The sequence below is a fragment of the Sceloporus occidentalis genome, unplaced genomic scaffold, assembly GCF_023333645.1.
Source record: "Sceloporus occidentalis isolate IW3139 unplaced genomic scaffold, rSceOcc1.0.p SCAF_1, whole genome shotgun sequence".
Classification (NCBI taxonomy): domain Eukaryota; kingdom Metazoa; phylum Chordata; class Lepidosauria; order Squamata; family Phrynosomatidae; genus Sceloporus; species Sceloporus occidentalis.
The window spans coordinates 277027489-277040806 of record NW_028316981.1 but is presented as its reverse complement, the minus strand read 5'-3'; the positions used below and the strand labels follow the sequence as shown (position 1 = coordinate 277040806).

The following is a 13318-nucleotide window of genomic DNA, read 5'->3' as shown; positions in this document are numbered from 1 at the left end:
CCATGATGGTGAATTGTAATTATTTATATCACATATTTTCCCCAATTTGGGACTCAAGGCAGTTTGCAATTCTCTAAAAAGACACAATATACCAGTGGAAAACTTCATAGTCCTGGGACAATTACTAAGGAAGGTCAAGAGAGAAAGTGCAAAAGCAGGCTTACTGCTGAACATGAACAAAATAAAAATAATGTCCACAGAGGATCTACAGAAATTCAACCTAGGTAATGAGGAAATTGAAATAATTAAAGATTTCATGTACCTGTGATCAAACAGGGATCAGAACAGAGACTGCAAACAAGAAATAAGACTAGGAATGGGAAAGACAGCCATGAAGGAACTAGACAGGATCCTAAAGTGTAAAGCTATACAACTGAGCACTAAAATTAGAATTGTCTAAGCCATTGTATTCCCTGTCACCATGTACAGTTGCAAGAGCTGGACAGCAGAGAAAGCTCGCAGAAAGAAAATAAACTCATTTGAGCTGTGGTGCTGGAGAAGTTTTTTTTAAAAAAACAACAACAACAGTAGTATTTAGAGCACTTGCAGGCATATAATAGAGACTATAGTGAATTTGTCACAGTTCTCGCTTTGGACTTGGAATTAATTTCTTAGGAAATGGGTTGCCAGGAGCAACAAATTATAGGGCCCTGATGACAGTTGGAAACTTGATATTTGGCCATATGGACCTCTTCTTTGCTTTTACTTGCCAATTCTTGAGGGAAAGCAGCAAGCAGGTGGCAAAGTGGGATGGAAGGGAAGTTGATATCCTGGTCTTTTTGAATGAGGATGCATTTCAAAGTAAATGTATGTTGGGGATTTTAAATCTGTTTTTAAATTATACCCTCTCTTTGGTGATTTTTACAAAATTATCTCCAGGAAATTTAAAATGCAAGCAAGAATGTGTTCTGTTTCGTTTGTTGCCATAAAAAACTGGGTCTGGTGAAGATAAGGCACCATAGTACTGTATATAATCGTGTATAGGTTGACCTCGTGTATAAGTCAAGGGTAGGTTTTGGGGCCAAAATTCTGGATTTTTATATGACCTGTGGGTAAGTTAAGAGTAAGTTAAGGGCATGTGACCATGGATATAAAGGATGTTCTGCCCCCTCTTCTTACGTCTTCCCAGCCCGGCTGCCCCCTTCGGTGGTAAACAGGCTGGAAAGAGGTTTGGGGAGTGAACTCCTGTGTCTTCCCAGCCTGGCTGCCCCCTCCAGAGGCAATTGGGCTGGAAAGAGGCTTGGGGAATGAACAATCACTCTCCCTGCCATCTTGTTACCGTATTGATTTATGTATAAGTCGACCCAGCTTTTAGGGTCAATTTTGTAGTATTTTTTTAACTTTTACATGAGTATAGATGTAGGTCATTTTGCATACCATCTGTTCAAAGTTTGCCATCTTTACTTACACTATATCTGCCACCTGAGATGTTCTGAAGCAGTGGTGGCAACGTGTGGCCCAAAGGTGTGTCTGTGGGCTTTAAACCTTCTAGGCTACTTGAACCACCATCCTTTTTCTGCCTCCCCCCAAAAAAGTGGAAATCTCTAGGAGCAGCAACTCACTCTTTCAATATAGCATTGTTTAACATTAAAGATATAATCATTTTTCTAAATCAGAAGTGGGATTCTGGCCATTCTGTGTTTTTTCTTGTTTTTTGGCAGTCTGTGCAGGTCCTGGCAGACTCAAGGGGCAGAATATTGCTCCCCACTCCTGCTACAGTTCCTCATCTCTGCTCTAGGAATATTTTTTCTTTAAAACAAGGCACATCCAGCCCTCCTCCCAACCATGTTATTTTACACCCATCATTCTGGATTCATGTGGTTTTGGTGATGTGGCCCACATAGGTCCCTGGAGCTTGTATCCAGTTATTAGTCCCTAACTAGAGTAGACCTGCTAAATGAAACTGTTGACATAAGTGTTGGCATACGTTCAGTGACAGATTTAGTTGGTCTGCTTTAGTTGGGACTAGTAGTTGGATTTAGGCCAGGATGCTTATGGGAGGAGTAAAAAGGGGAAAGTTGATTCTTGCCAGGGTTAACTAATGCAGAATTTATATCTAATTTGAACCCAAAAGGCAAAGGAAAAGAATGAGTAAACTAAAGCACTATTGCCTTGGTAGCAGTGAAAGGCATGTTAGATCACTTTTATATAAATCCTGTTGGCTTGATGAATTGACTCTAGTTAGAACTAACAATTAGATTTATTTTATACGTTTTAAAATCTTGAGTGATCCAGTCCATAATTGTAGAAACTATAATAATGGTTTTGAAATACATGAACAGCAAAGTAAATGATATGTTTAGTCTTCTTTTAGGAAACACCATTGGCACATAAGTATAAATCCTTCCAGGAATGCTAATCAGAGCTGCTGTTATAATTGCAGGAAGCATATGTAGTGCCTTTCTTACCCAGAGCTACCAGCTTCCAGTCCTGGACACAATGTTTGTGAGAAAGAAACATCGAGAAAAAGACTTTGGGCTACTGATGCTGGAAGATTTTGTAGATTCTTTCACAGAAGATGCATTGGGCCTCCGGTTCCCACTCACATCTTCCATGCATGCTGGTATGTATAGTGGCACCAGAGCTGCTATATCTATATCATTCTATATATCATACTATATCTATATCATACCTATATCATTTGTAATGGTAGCAATAAAAGAAAGGTAAGAGTGAATATACACACACATGTGATATTTCTTACACAAAATAGTAAATGTCTGTGCAACTTTTATAGGAAGGAATTTCTTTCACCAGTTTCTTAGATTCTCTCTAAATTTAAAATATGTGCCTTTTGGATAAAGGCATGAAGTATGTTTTGGAAAACAAAAGAGGAAAGAAAACAAAAGATAGCTGTCTCTTGAATAAGCCTCTTTTCCTTGTATCGATGTTATACACATGCTGAACTTGTTTCTTTTTTGCTTCATATTTTTTCCAGCTTGCCAGAAATACTTTGAAAGGTACCCTGGGGATCATGACCTTCTGTGGGAAGTGGAAGGAATAGGTCATTGGCACCAGAGAACACCTATAGCTAGCATATTGCAGAGAGAAACTTTAAAATACAAAGGTATGATGGCTCAGCAGATCAGAATTTTTCGCTGATCTCCATATGATTTACAGTGAAACGATCAAGATTTCTGATTTCCAGTTGTCTAAGATAAGCAACAAGAGGCCTCACTTTGCTCCTGAATTAGGCTGCTGAATTAAATTCAAACTGCTACACCATCCTGGCTATGAATTAGGCTGTTGAAATCAAGAAAGCTTGGAGAGAAAGTAGCATGTTAGCGTGTGAAATGGCTTGTGTATGAGAACTCCTTTCCTGTTGGGAAAGCTCTATTTTTTTCCTGGTGGTCCTTCATGCAAGTACTAATGAGGTCCTACCTGGCTTAGCTTTTGAAAACAGATATAGTCAGGTATATTCAGGCCAGTATGATTGCTGATTGTAGAAATGTTTTTTAAAAAGTATTAACTCTTCTGAACTTCGTAATAAACAGAGGGCTCACTGAAAGAAAGTCATATTTCCCAGAAGGAGGATGGATTTCTGCAGACTGCCGTGGACCACAGTTTAGCAGATCGGCAAACAGCTGAACCCAGTGAAACACATCAAAGTGTAGGTACACAAGCTGCTAGTACTGTGTTATTTTAGAATGCTGTGCTTTTTTTTTTTTTTTTAAAAGTTGCATGCCACTTTTAAACTTCTGGGGGCCGTTGTATTAAAAATATTTTTTTCTCGAGTTTATTCTCTCACCCTTTGGGTGGTATCTTCTATTACAGGGGTGGGCAACCCAGCCAAGGTTATGACCATGTTTGCCTCTGCAGCCACTGGTAGGACTGCACAGGAATAAAGAATCACTCTTGGTTTGCGGCTTGGCTTATTTTCAGATGTACGTGTGTGCGTGCATGCATATGTGTTAGAGGGTAAGAGAGGCAAAACCATTTCATTTTGTACTAGTTTTGTATTGTTTGGGGGGGTAGTAGTAAAAAATCACCCTGTTTAGGGAAAATAATAAATAATAATAAAAACTTTATTTTTATACTGCTTTTCCAGCAGATCAAAGCGGTTTCTCAAAAAATATGCAGAAGTATACAACAATGTAACACAATAATCATAAATAGTCATTCAATTCAATAAAAATTTTTAAAATCTACATACAAACAGCAAGATAAAATCTATCAGTCACAGAATCTATCAGTCGGATCCTAAAATGAACTTTCCATCAGGGAATAGCATTCTACAAGGGGTCAGGAGGGTATGCCAACCAAAATAAATGAGTCTTCAAGGCCTTCTTAAAGGCATCCAACAGAGCTGGATTTCGTCTGGAAGTTTATTCCAGAGGGTCGGAGCTGTCAACATAAATGTCCTTTGGTGAGTTGTTGTCAGTCTCACCCTAGGGCACTCTAAAAAAATATTTCCCTGTTGTTCTGAGAGTGCAGGGCGGATTGTGTGGGGAGAGGCGCTCCCTCAAGTAACTCGGGCCCAAGCCATGTAGGGCTTTATAGGTAATAACCAACACGTTGTATTGAGCCTGGGACAAGGTGTCCATATTTTACTTAACCCTAGTCTGTAACCAATGATATATTCATGTCTTTTACTCCAAGTCTCAAGTTCTTGCAAGATACTTTCAAATCAAATCTCATGTCTAGGGGTCAAATTTAACAGAACAGTTAGACAATGGATTGAACATCCTGGCTGATTATTGAGGAGGGGGCTTTGAAATCTAGGGATGCAGCTGGCAAAGAGTTGGAGAGGAGTCAGTGAGGTTGCAGGCTAACTATGTAGGTACTAACTTGAGCAGGATGATATGAGCGTATCAGAAGGGAAGGAGCGAGAAAACTGTCATGTAGTTGGTGTGTGTGTGTTTCCAAAGCATACTAATAATACCAAAAATACTGTGATGGGGGAATTTAGTCTGGGTAAAATTCACACATAGTTGATTTGCATAGAAAACAGCATTTTCTGTGCACAAATTACTATTTCTGCATTAACATATTATTTTCCACAATATATTTTGTTTCCTGCATAGAAAATGATGTTTTCTATGCAAAACAACCACTTGTGAGTTTTGCATAGAATAAGTCCCAAATGGTTAATAGCCTTCAAAAACTGCATGGGGGAGAAAATTGTTAAAATTACTCATTGCTGCCATCAAGAAAATGATATACTACAATGTGATATGGTATGAATTGAAGAAAGAAAGATGTGAATGGAGGAAGTATGAACCTTGATTTTTTTCCATGTTCTCATTCATGTACACGGTATTTCACATAAACGGTGAATACAGTTATAAAACCTAGTGAAAATCAGGATGGATTGTAATATGAATGGATGAAAAGTACCTGTTGTTATTTAACATCACATTGACTCCATGTCTGTTTGGTGGCTTTCTCTTCCAGGTTGACAAAAATAAAGATGGGTTAGATGTATGTGAAGGCACTTCTGAAGGTATGATCAATCCATTCAACTGAATCTTTGCTGTTAAATCCTACAGCCTGTTTTCTTCATCCTCTTATTAGGAAGGGGGAAGAAGAATGTAGTTCTCTAGATGTTTTTAAGCTACTGCTGACATCAGAATTGGCATTATTGCTTTATAATCTTGCTGTGCTTAACTTTAATCGTGAATGCTTCGGTACAGACATGATACATACCAAACTGGGGTTATTACAGTTGTCCTCCTCAATAATACACTTATAAGGGCCAAAGGTAGTTTAAGGAACACAGACTATATTGGTGATATGTTACCTGCCTGTTGTCTTTTTTCCACAGCGCTGTAAGGACAACTGCAGACATGGAGTCTGCATTTTTTATGTTGCTTCACACAAAACTTATAAAGACCTATTAGCAATCTGTGTTTCTGCTGATGCCAAAGAAGAAGGAACCTATGTCTATAACAGAATATTAGAAAGGAGTGTATTAAGCACAGTGTTTTATATGCCTACGTATAGCTGTAAATACTTCTAGGATTAAATCCAGTTGTTAGTCCCAGCTAGAATAAATCTATCAAACCAATGGAACTTGGTGAGTCAGCATGTATAGTTCCATTGTTTCTGTGGATGTACTCTCGTTGGGACTAACTGTTCGATTTAGGCTTTAATTTCTAGGCATCGCTAGCATAATTTTAGAGCAATTGGGTGCTTGGAATTTCTCAAGTTTTATTACAGTATTTATCAGACTACAAGCTAAGCTTGTGGTTTTTGTCTCCCTCCTCCAGAAATTGATGCCATAACTCGATCACGAAGCAATAATCTGAAACGTCCAAAATTGGGGAAAAAGATGCAAGAATCTGAAATGTCTGAAGGTGAAGAAGGAAACATTTCTCAAACAGCAGAAAACAGGTATGATGTATTTTTAGTAGTGCCAAAGGTATAGTGTCTCTGAAGATATTTTCATTATTTTTTTTATTACTGGTCATTATTTGGGTAGAACAAACCAATTTAAATAATGAAACCCACAAAATTTATTTAAAAATCAGATTATCACTAAAATTTAAATATCACCAAAATATGGAGTGAAACCTTGAAATTTCTCAAATTACCAGTCCATGTTGAAAGGAAAGTCTTCATCCAGCAGAGCGTGGCTTTGGTGTGGCTTCTGGACTCTTAGGACGCATGCATCATTGAAACACCATACCTCCACTGTGACTCGAAGCAGCTTTATTTTGGCTGTCTGTAACAGGCCAATGTTTTTCTTATATGTGCAGCCTAGTCTTGTCTGCATCAAGTGTGGTTTGTGGATTCTGGGGGAGTGTGAGAAGCAATACACTCTAAAATGGTGAATGGAGTTAGAGCATGACTAACCTATAGTCTGTACATTATAATAATTGATATCTGTTGCCCAATTATGGTGCTGCTTTGTGTTCACTTATTCAATTAATATGCAACACCAATAATATGAATTTCAATATTACATAGTTTTTATTGAACTTTTAATATCAGTAGTTGTTCTTGCCCCTACACAGATTGGAACCTGTTGCACGTGTATCTGAAAGTTCAGAAGAGTTGGTGGATGAAATGGAGGAAAATGTGGCTGAAAGTGAGCAGGAGATACTGGTAGAAAATCAAAAACAACCTGCCCAAGAAACATCACAGTTCTGTGCTCCATCTGAGAAGCAAGATGATAAAGAGGTATACTCAGATTTATATTAGCAGCACTCACTAGATGGTGTCTACTATAATGCTATCTCACTTTCAGCTCTCAGACAGGCTCACATCATCATCGGTTTTTTTGAAAGGAGATAGGCCCTGCCACCACCTAAACACAAAAATATAGGAGAGTTCCTTTTAGTGGTCTCCGTGCTTCATACTCAGGGATCTTCAGTTAGAGAGATTATCCTTGGAATCCTCTAGAAAGCTTGGTGTGCCTTCCACATACTGGAAGGAGGAGGTAGGGAGCGGGGAGAAGATGGAGGAGACAATGATTGTGATTTGTCTCTTGAATTTCATTTTATTAATTTTTTCCCAATTTTCTAGTTTATCAAGGTCTTTTTGAATTCTGTTCCTATCTTCCAGTTTGTTAGCTACCACACCCAGTTTTGTATCATCCGCAAATTTGATAAGAATTCCCTCAACCCCATAATCTAAAATAGTGATTCTCCAGATGTTTTTGACTTCAGATCCCAGAATTCCAGACTGTTGGCCACATTGGCTGGGGCTTCTGGGATCTCAAGTCCAAAATACTTGGAGGACTAAAGTTTGGGAGTCACTGATCTAAATAATTGATAAAACATGGAAGGAGCAATGAAAACATAACTACACCATGTTGCTGTGTTCCCAATATCTCAACAAATTAGAATATTTGCATCCAAACTGGTTACTAAACCATAGTGGGATAGGGAGTCATGAACAGATTATTTCAATGGGGAAAATAATCAGTTTTCCAAACAACAACGGTACAGAACAAGGAGAGCTGTAATGTTGTACAATAAGCTCCAGGCAGAAACAGGACTAACATAGTGCAATTGCAGTATAACAGTGTTGTGTGATAAGCTCCCATATTTACAGCTCTTGGCTCTATTGAACAATATTCTATGCATCATTTTAATATGTACATGCCATTTTAGGAAACTGATGTTGAGCCAGTCAATGGAGAGCTAATGGAAAATGCCATCAAGGTGTCAATAGTAACTGAAGGACAAACAGCTAGTGAAGTTATGGATGGAGATTCAAAGCTCCCATCAGAAAGTTCAGAGGAAGCAACTTTAACTCTCCTTGTCCCAATAATCCTGGATTCCTCAGTAAAATCCACTGAAGACAGTGAAGACAATGTTTCTGATAAGGTGAGGAAAATAATGACACAGTGTTTTAAAATGTTATGCTCTACTTTGTTGGCACAATAATTTCTTAACATGGCTTTGATTAGCAGAATCCTGTTGCTGCTCTTTGCTGGTGTAACTAAGCCAGCAGAGTTGTTGGCAGTAGGCAGGAAAGGCCATGGTTGCTGTACATCTGAGGCAAGTATAGTTTTGGAGAAATAGGTCGCTCAGACCTTGCGAGTTTTGTCTGTCTTCCCTCATCACCACTGTGCAATCAAAGGTGCAACTGCTAATGTAAAAATGCTATTAGAAACTAGCAAAATGCTATTAGAACTTCAATTTTAAAACGTCATGGGAAAAATACTGGACTCATTATACTAAGTTCACCATTCTGAACTAAGCCTTGGTGCATTTAACCATTACATATAAAACACACATTGGTATTTGTTTCCACTGTATTTTGTCATAGAAGTTGAAAGCTACCCGTTTCTTTCCCCTAGCACATTGGTGATTTCTGTATTTTAGAAAAGTGTACTGGTTGAACTCTTACTCAGGTTTTACATCATCTTTGTAGGCTCAGTTTTTAGAAATTGGCTTTAGTCTTTAAGACTCTAAACCAGGCCTTATCAGCATTAGGCTTATCATCACCTTAGCCTCAGGTTTCCATCAGCTTGGCTATCATTTGTATTGATATATCTTGTAGGACAAATCAGTGTTGTCCTTATATTTTGGACTACATCTCTCTAAAGAAAAAAAATGAAATGAAAGGCATCTACAAAGTAACATAGTCTCAGGAGTGATGCAGACAGGCCAAAAGGAGTGATCAGAAGTTGCTCAGGCCCTGATTATCCCAGGGCTGTGGCGACCGGGTGGCCTGCTTCTGATGCGGGTCGCTGCTGCAATCCCAAATGAGCCATCAGCAGGAGCAGCTTCTGGCTACATCACGGGTATGTGTCATCAAAATGCCATGCCTCAAAAGCATCTGGAAGCTGCTCTACTTGGCCCGTCTGTTTTGGGACTCAGTTGCATGTACTACACTGTTAGCAATTGTTTGTTTTCCTATTCTTCAGGCTGAGAGCATGGCAGATACAGAAGTGCTAATGGAAGAGGAGCAACAAGCAACACAGAGGAAAAAAGGACTTGTTCAAAATGCTGATCCCATTTCAGGAGCAGAGAAGGAAGAACCTTCCAATAATGGCTTTTCAAACTCTGTAGCAACTATGGCACCAGAAGATGGCATTTCTGAGAATGTGTCTCCCAACACAACTTCTTCCTTGGAAGAGCAAAGTGAGGAGGGAGGGTCTGACTCCCCGGAAGCCCCTGTTGCTTTGGGTCAGGGGGCTTTAGTGATGGTTGAACTGGAGGACATCTCATACCAGCAGCATTCAGATGGGCAAAAGAACCAACTGGATGAACAGTCTGAAGAGTCAGCTGAACCAGCATCAGAGAAAGCTGCTGATAGCAGTTCAGAGGAAGTGGAAATTGAGGTGCCCATAGTGGACAGGAGGACCCTACGAAGAAAGGCCAAAGGATATAAAGGACCACCCAAGAAAAAAGGGAAGCTAATTTGAAAGGAGAGCTGTTGTCACTGAAAACAATGTCTGTGTTCCTTTTTCTTTTTTAAAGAACAAGCTGAATGGAACACCAGGACATTCATGTATTCAGACACTGGTATCAAACCCTATTTTCATTACTTGGCTATACATACTGTGCATTCACCCATTATCCAAGGAGACAAAAGTCAGATATGGAGGTACATGATCGATATTGCTTTACAAAATGTGAAAATATCTATTTTAGCACAGTGACTTTGCATCAGCGATATTGGAAGTGTTGAATGACCAAGCAGATGTCATAGTGCATTGTAATTATTACTATCTGATTTGGCTAAGTTTGCAAACTGTTACATGGAATAACTATTTCCTTAAAAGTGAGTCAAATAGATATTCATTGTCTAATACATGTCATATGCTTCGTTAGTCCCCAGGAAGGAAGCTTGAGACATGGATAAGCAATCTTGTGTCCTACAGATATTTATTTTGGATTACAGCTCCCATCAACCCAGCCATTGCTCAGGATTATGGATGCTGTACACCCAGATCTGGAGGGCACAGAAATGCCTCTCCCTCCATTGGGAGTGGAAGGGAACCCAGTCTGCCATTAGCTTGCTCTGCATGGTGTGTAAGGGTTAATTACACGTTGGATTAAGTCTTGGTAACTTCCCAAGTTTGGGCAGAACAGATGTTGTAACTATAGTTATATTTAAAGACTCTATCATTATTTTGTAGTAAATTACTCTTCAGCAATAACAAAAATAGAAAACATATGACACTATTTGTGTTTAGCTGTGCTCATCTTTCTCCTCATTTTTAATTCTTCATGGACACAGTATCCCAGTTGATTAAATCAAGTGTTACACGTTCCCAGGTATAGATCAGCTAATCCTAGATTTTTGGTTCATATTGGAGTCCTCAGCTTATTTCACCTGTGAATAAAGACTGGTTTTCTTTCACAAATAAAGATCCTAATAAATAGAATGAGTATAAATTAGAATAGTAGCATAGACACTGATAAGAATCATAATATTTATATGATTCCACCTTTTTATAAGTAGTACAGTTGGCAAGGTTTACAAATAATAGCCTAGATCCAATACAACAGAACCTCCTGCCACTGGAAATCCAGTTCCAAAGGGTTATCCAGCCTCCTAGAACAGGTTTTTAGGGTGTAGAGGCAGCTACAGTGTGAAAGGGATATAATTTCCTCTTCTGATTCTACTGATGGAAGCATTTCTATCAGTGGATATCCTTGTTGGATTTAGGCCACTGTCTTAAATTAGAAACAACTTCTTTTTTAGTATATATTAATAAAAAGCTTCACTTGCATAGCTTTGAAGTGTTTTGATTTTAATCTAAGAATTGGTCTATTTTGGCTTTCTGGTTGTACAAACTTTCTGGGTATTTTCTAAGAACTCAGTTAATTGCTTTTAAAAAACTTTTTGTCTTGAAGAAAGTGCTTTTTTTTTAGAGCATGCCATAAGTTTTGAATTTGAGGTGTATACAAGTGTTGAGTTAAGCCTGCATTTTCAGGATGTTGTGCTTTTTTCTACCAATGTACATTTTGTATATTGTGGGTTAGGAGTGTATTTGCAGAAGTGTGTGTTTGTAAGAAAACATACTCACATGTACTATCACCATTTCTAGATCTGATTAACAGTTTACGTCTCATAGTACTAACGTTTTTTGCTTTTTTGTAAACTGGACACCTTGAAAAAAATAGTCTGCAGTTTTTGCTATTGCATAATGATTGGAATTTTCAAGGGTGATGTGGTTTAAATTACAAAGAACTGGTGTACAGTCTTTTTAATAGATGCAGGATGTGGTTGTTAGATGTTTTGGGCTAAGCTTTAATAAAGTAATCATTTAATGAAACTTTTACAGTTCTTGCTCTGTAAATCAAAACTATATTTGGTGAGGTGACTCAAGTCTCTATTCTATAATAGCTCCTGCATTAGTAGTCATTAGATGTTCTGAATCATTGTTTTCCCCAAGTCAAACGTTACTCTTGTTACACTTAAAGCCCAAAAAACTCTGTCCCAAGTCCATTTTTCTTTTGATTTTGTAACTTAAAATGGTCCTTGATGGAATATCTAATTGCCAACTGTTCAGCTTCTCAACACTTCTAAGGTCTTGCTGTAATATTATGAAACCTGAAGGAATTCTTATAATAAAGCTGTGACTTTAAGAGCACCACTGTTGATTGCTTTATATGTAAACATGGAAAAGTTCTCTTTTGGAGAAACTTTAGAATTTTTCAGTTATTTATCCATGCACGTCTCTGAACACAATTAGTCTACAAAACGTATCTTTAAAATAGGCGTACAGGAGAACCTAGAATCAAACTGAATGTTAACTTGAAGACCCATCTGAGGAAGATTGAGCCCGAAACTTTTTTCCCCCTGAGATCACATTTTAACAGCCTCTCTATAAGCATCTCACTTAAGTATCTGTTACCTTTAAGCACTTGTAAGAAAACTACTGTATTACTAAAAATATTTTACTGCAACTGTTACTAAGACCAAGTTTGTAAAAATGAAAACATGACAGAATGGATGTTTTGGAGAGGGTTTACGTTTGGCACTAATGTGTTAGTAGACAAGACTTGTTATGCCTGCAGAGGGAGAAAAAAAGACCAATTCTTTATTATGAGTTGCAACATATGTGATAAAACATGCTGTGCGTAGTGTATTGCTTACAATTAAAAAGCAGTATTATCCATTCACTTCTGTTTCTAGGTGCAGGTTAGGACCTAAAGGTATGTGAACTTAACTGTGTAGTTTCTTGGAGCTTGCTGTTTACTCAGATCTTCCTGTTCCTTCTAAATGTCAAGTTGTGCTTTACATCCTATGGACACATCATCTGCAAAAGGTTTAATTAAATTAAATGCATGAAAAATATAGGACCTCATCTTGTGTTTAATAAAATGTTTTAACATTTAGCTCCACACACTTTTCTGTGCATTTTGTTCGTTTGTCACTGTAAGACTTCTCAAAACTGGAGTCTTGCCATTTTGTTATGCAACCATAAACAACATATACAGTATTCAGACTTCAGGTCCACACTCATTTTTCATTGTTACAGGGCTGAATCTCTAGTTAAAGGGAATTGCCACAAGTGAGGCATGAGATGCTCTGTGGATTTGTACTGTTAACAGCTTGATATGATGCTGTCTTACACTAGTGTTCTGTTCAGTATTTTCCAGTTTGTCCCTTTATAGTGTGTATTGTGTGTTTGAACAATTAAAGTTACTTTGTAATTTTCTGACTGCTTTCAGTAGTTTGCAAAGATGTTGATATACCTTTTAATTTTTCCATTGCTAAATTGCATGATGAACTCTAGGCTTATGATAAAAGTCCTTACATTAAGTTAAGAATGACATGGGGGTCAATGGAAGCTAGCAGGGTTATGCATTATGGATAAAATAAAGCAGAAACCTCCCTTGGGCAGACCAAATTCTTCAATCAATAGACTTCCGAGCTGGTCAATTTTGAAAGTTGGTGATCTTTGCCA

At 38.0% G+C, this 13318-nt stretch overlaps 1 protein-coding gene across 5 annotated transcripts in view; it reads left to right on the top strand.

Annotated features, from left to right (window-relative positions):
- FAM169A (family with sequence similarity 169 member A) overlaps window positions 1–13051 on the top strand; it is a 41056-nt gene extending 28005 nt beyond the window's left edge. For all 5 annotated transcript variants that reach the window (XM_089494252.1, XM_089494234.1, XM_089494240.1 and 2 more), the window contains exons 6-13: window positions 2384–2563; window positions 2939–3067; window positions 3495–3610; window positions 5395–5443; window positions 6210–6333; window positions 6957–7122; window positions 8058–8273; window positions 9320–13051. In XM_089494252.1, coding sequence (XP_089350378.1) covers window positions 2384–2563; window positions 2939–3067; window positions 3495–3610; window positions 5395–5443; window positions 6210–6333; window positions 6957–7122; window positions 8058–8273; window positions 9320–9820 — 1481 coding nt within the window. In that variant the 3' untranslated portion in view covers window positions 9821–13051. The remainder of the gene's footprint in view (window positions 1–2383; window positions 2564–2938; window positions 3068–3494; window positions 3611–5394; window positions 5444–6209; window positions 6334–6956; window positions 7123–8057; window positions 8274–9319) is intronic.
- Window positions 13052–13318: the final 267 nt, after the last annotated feature.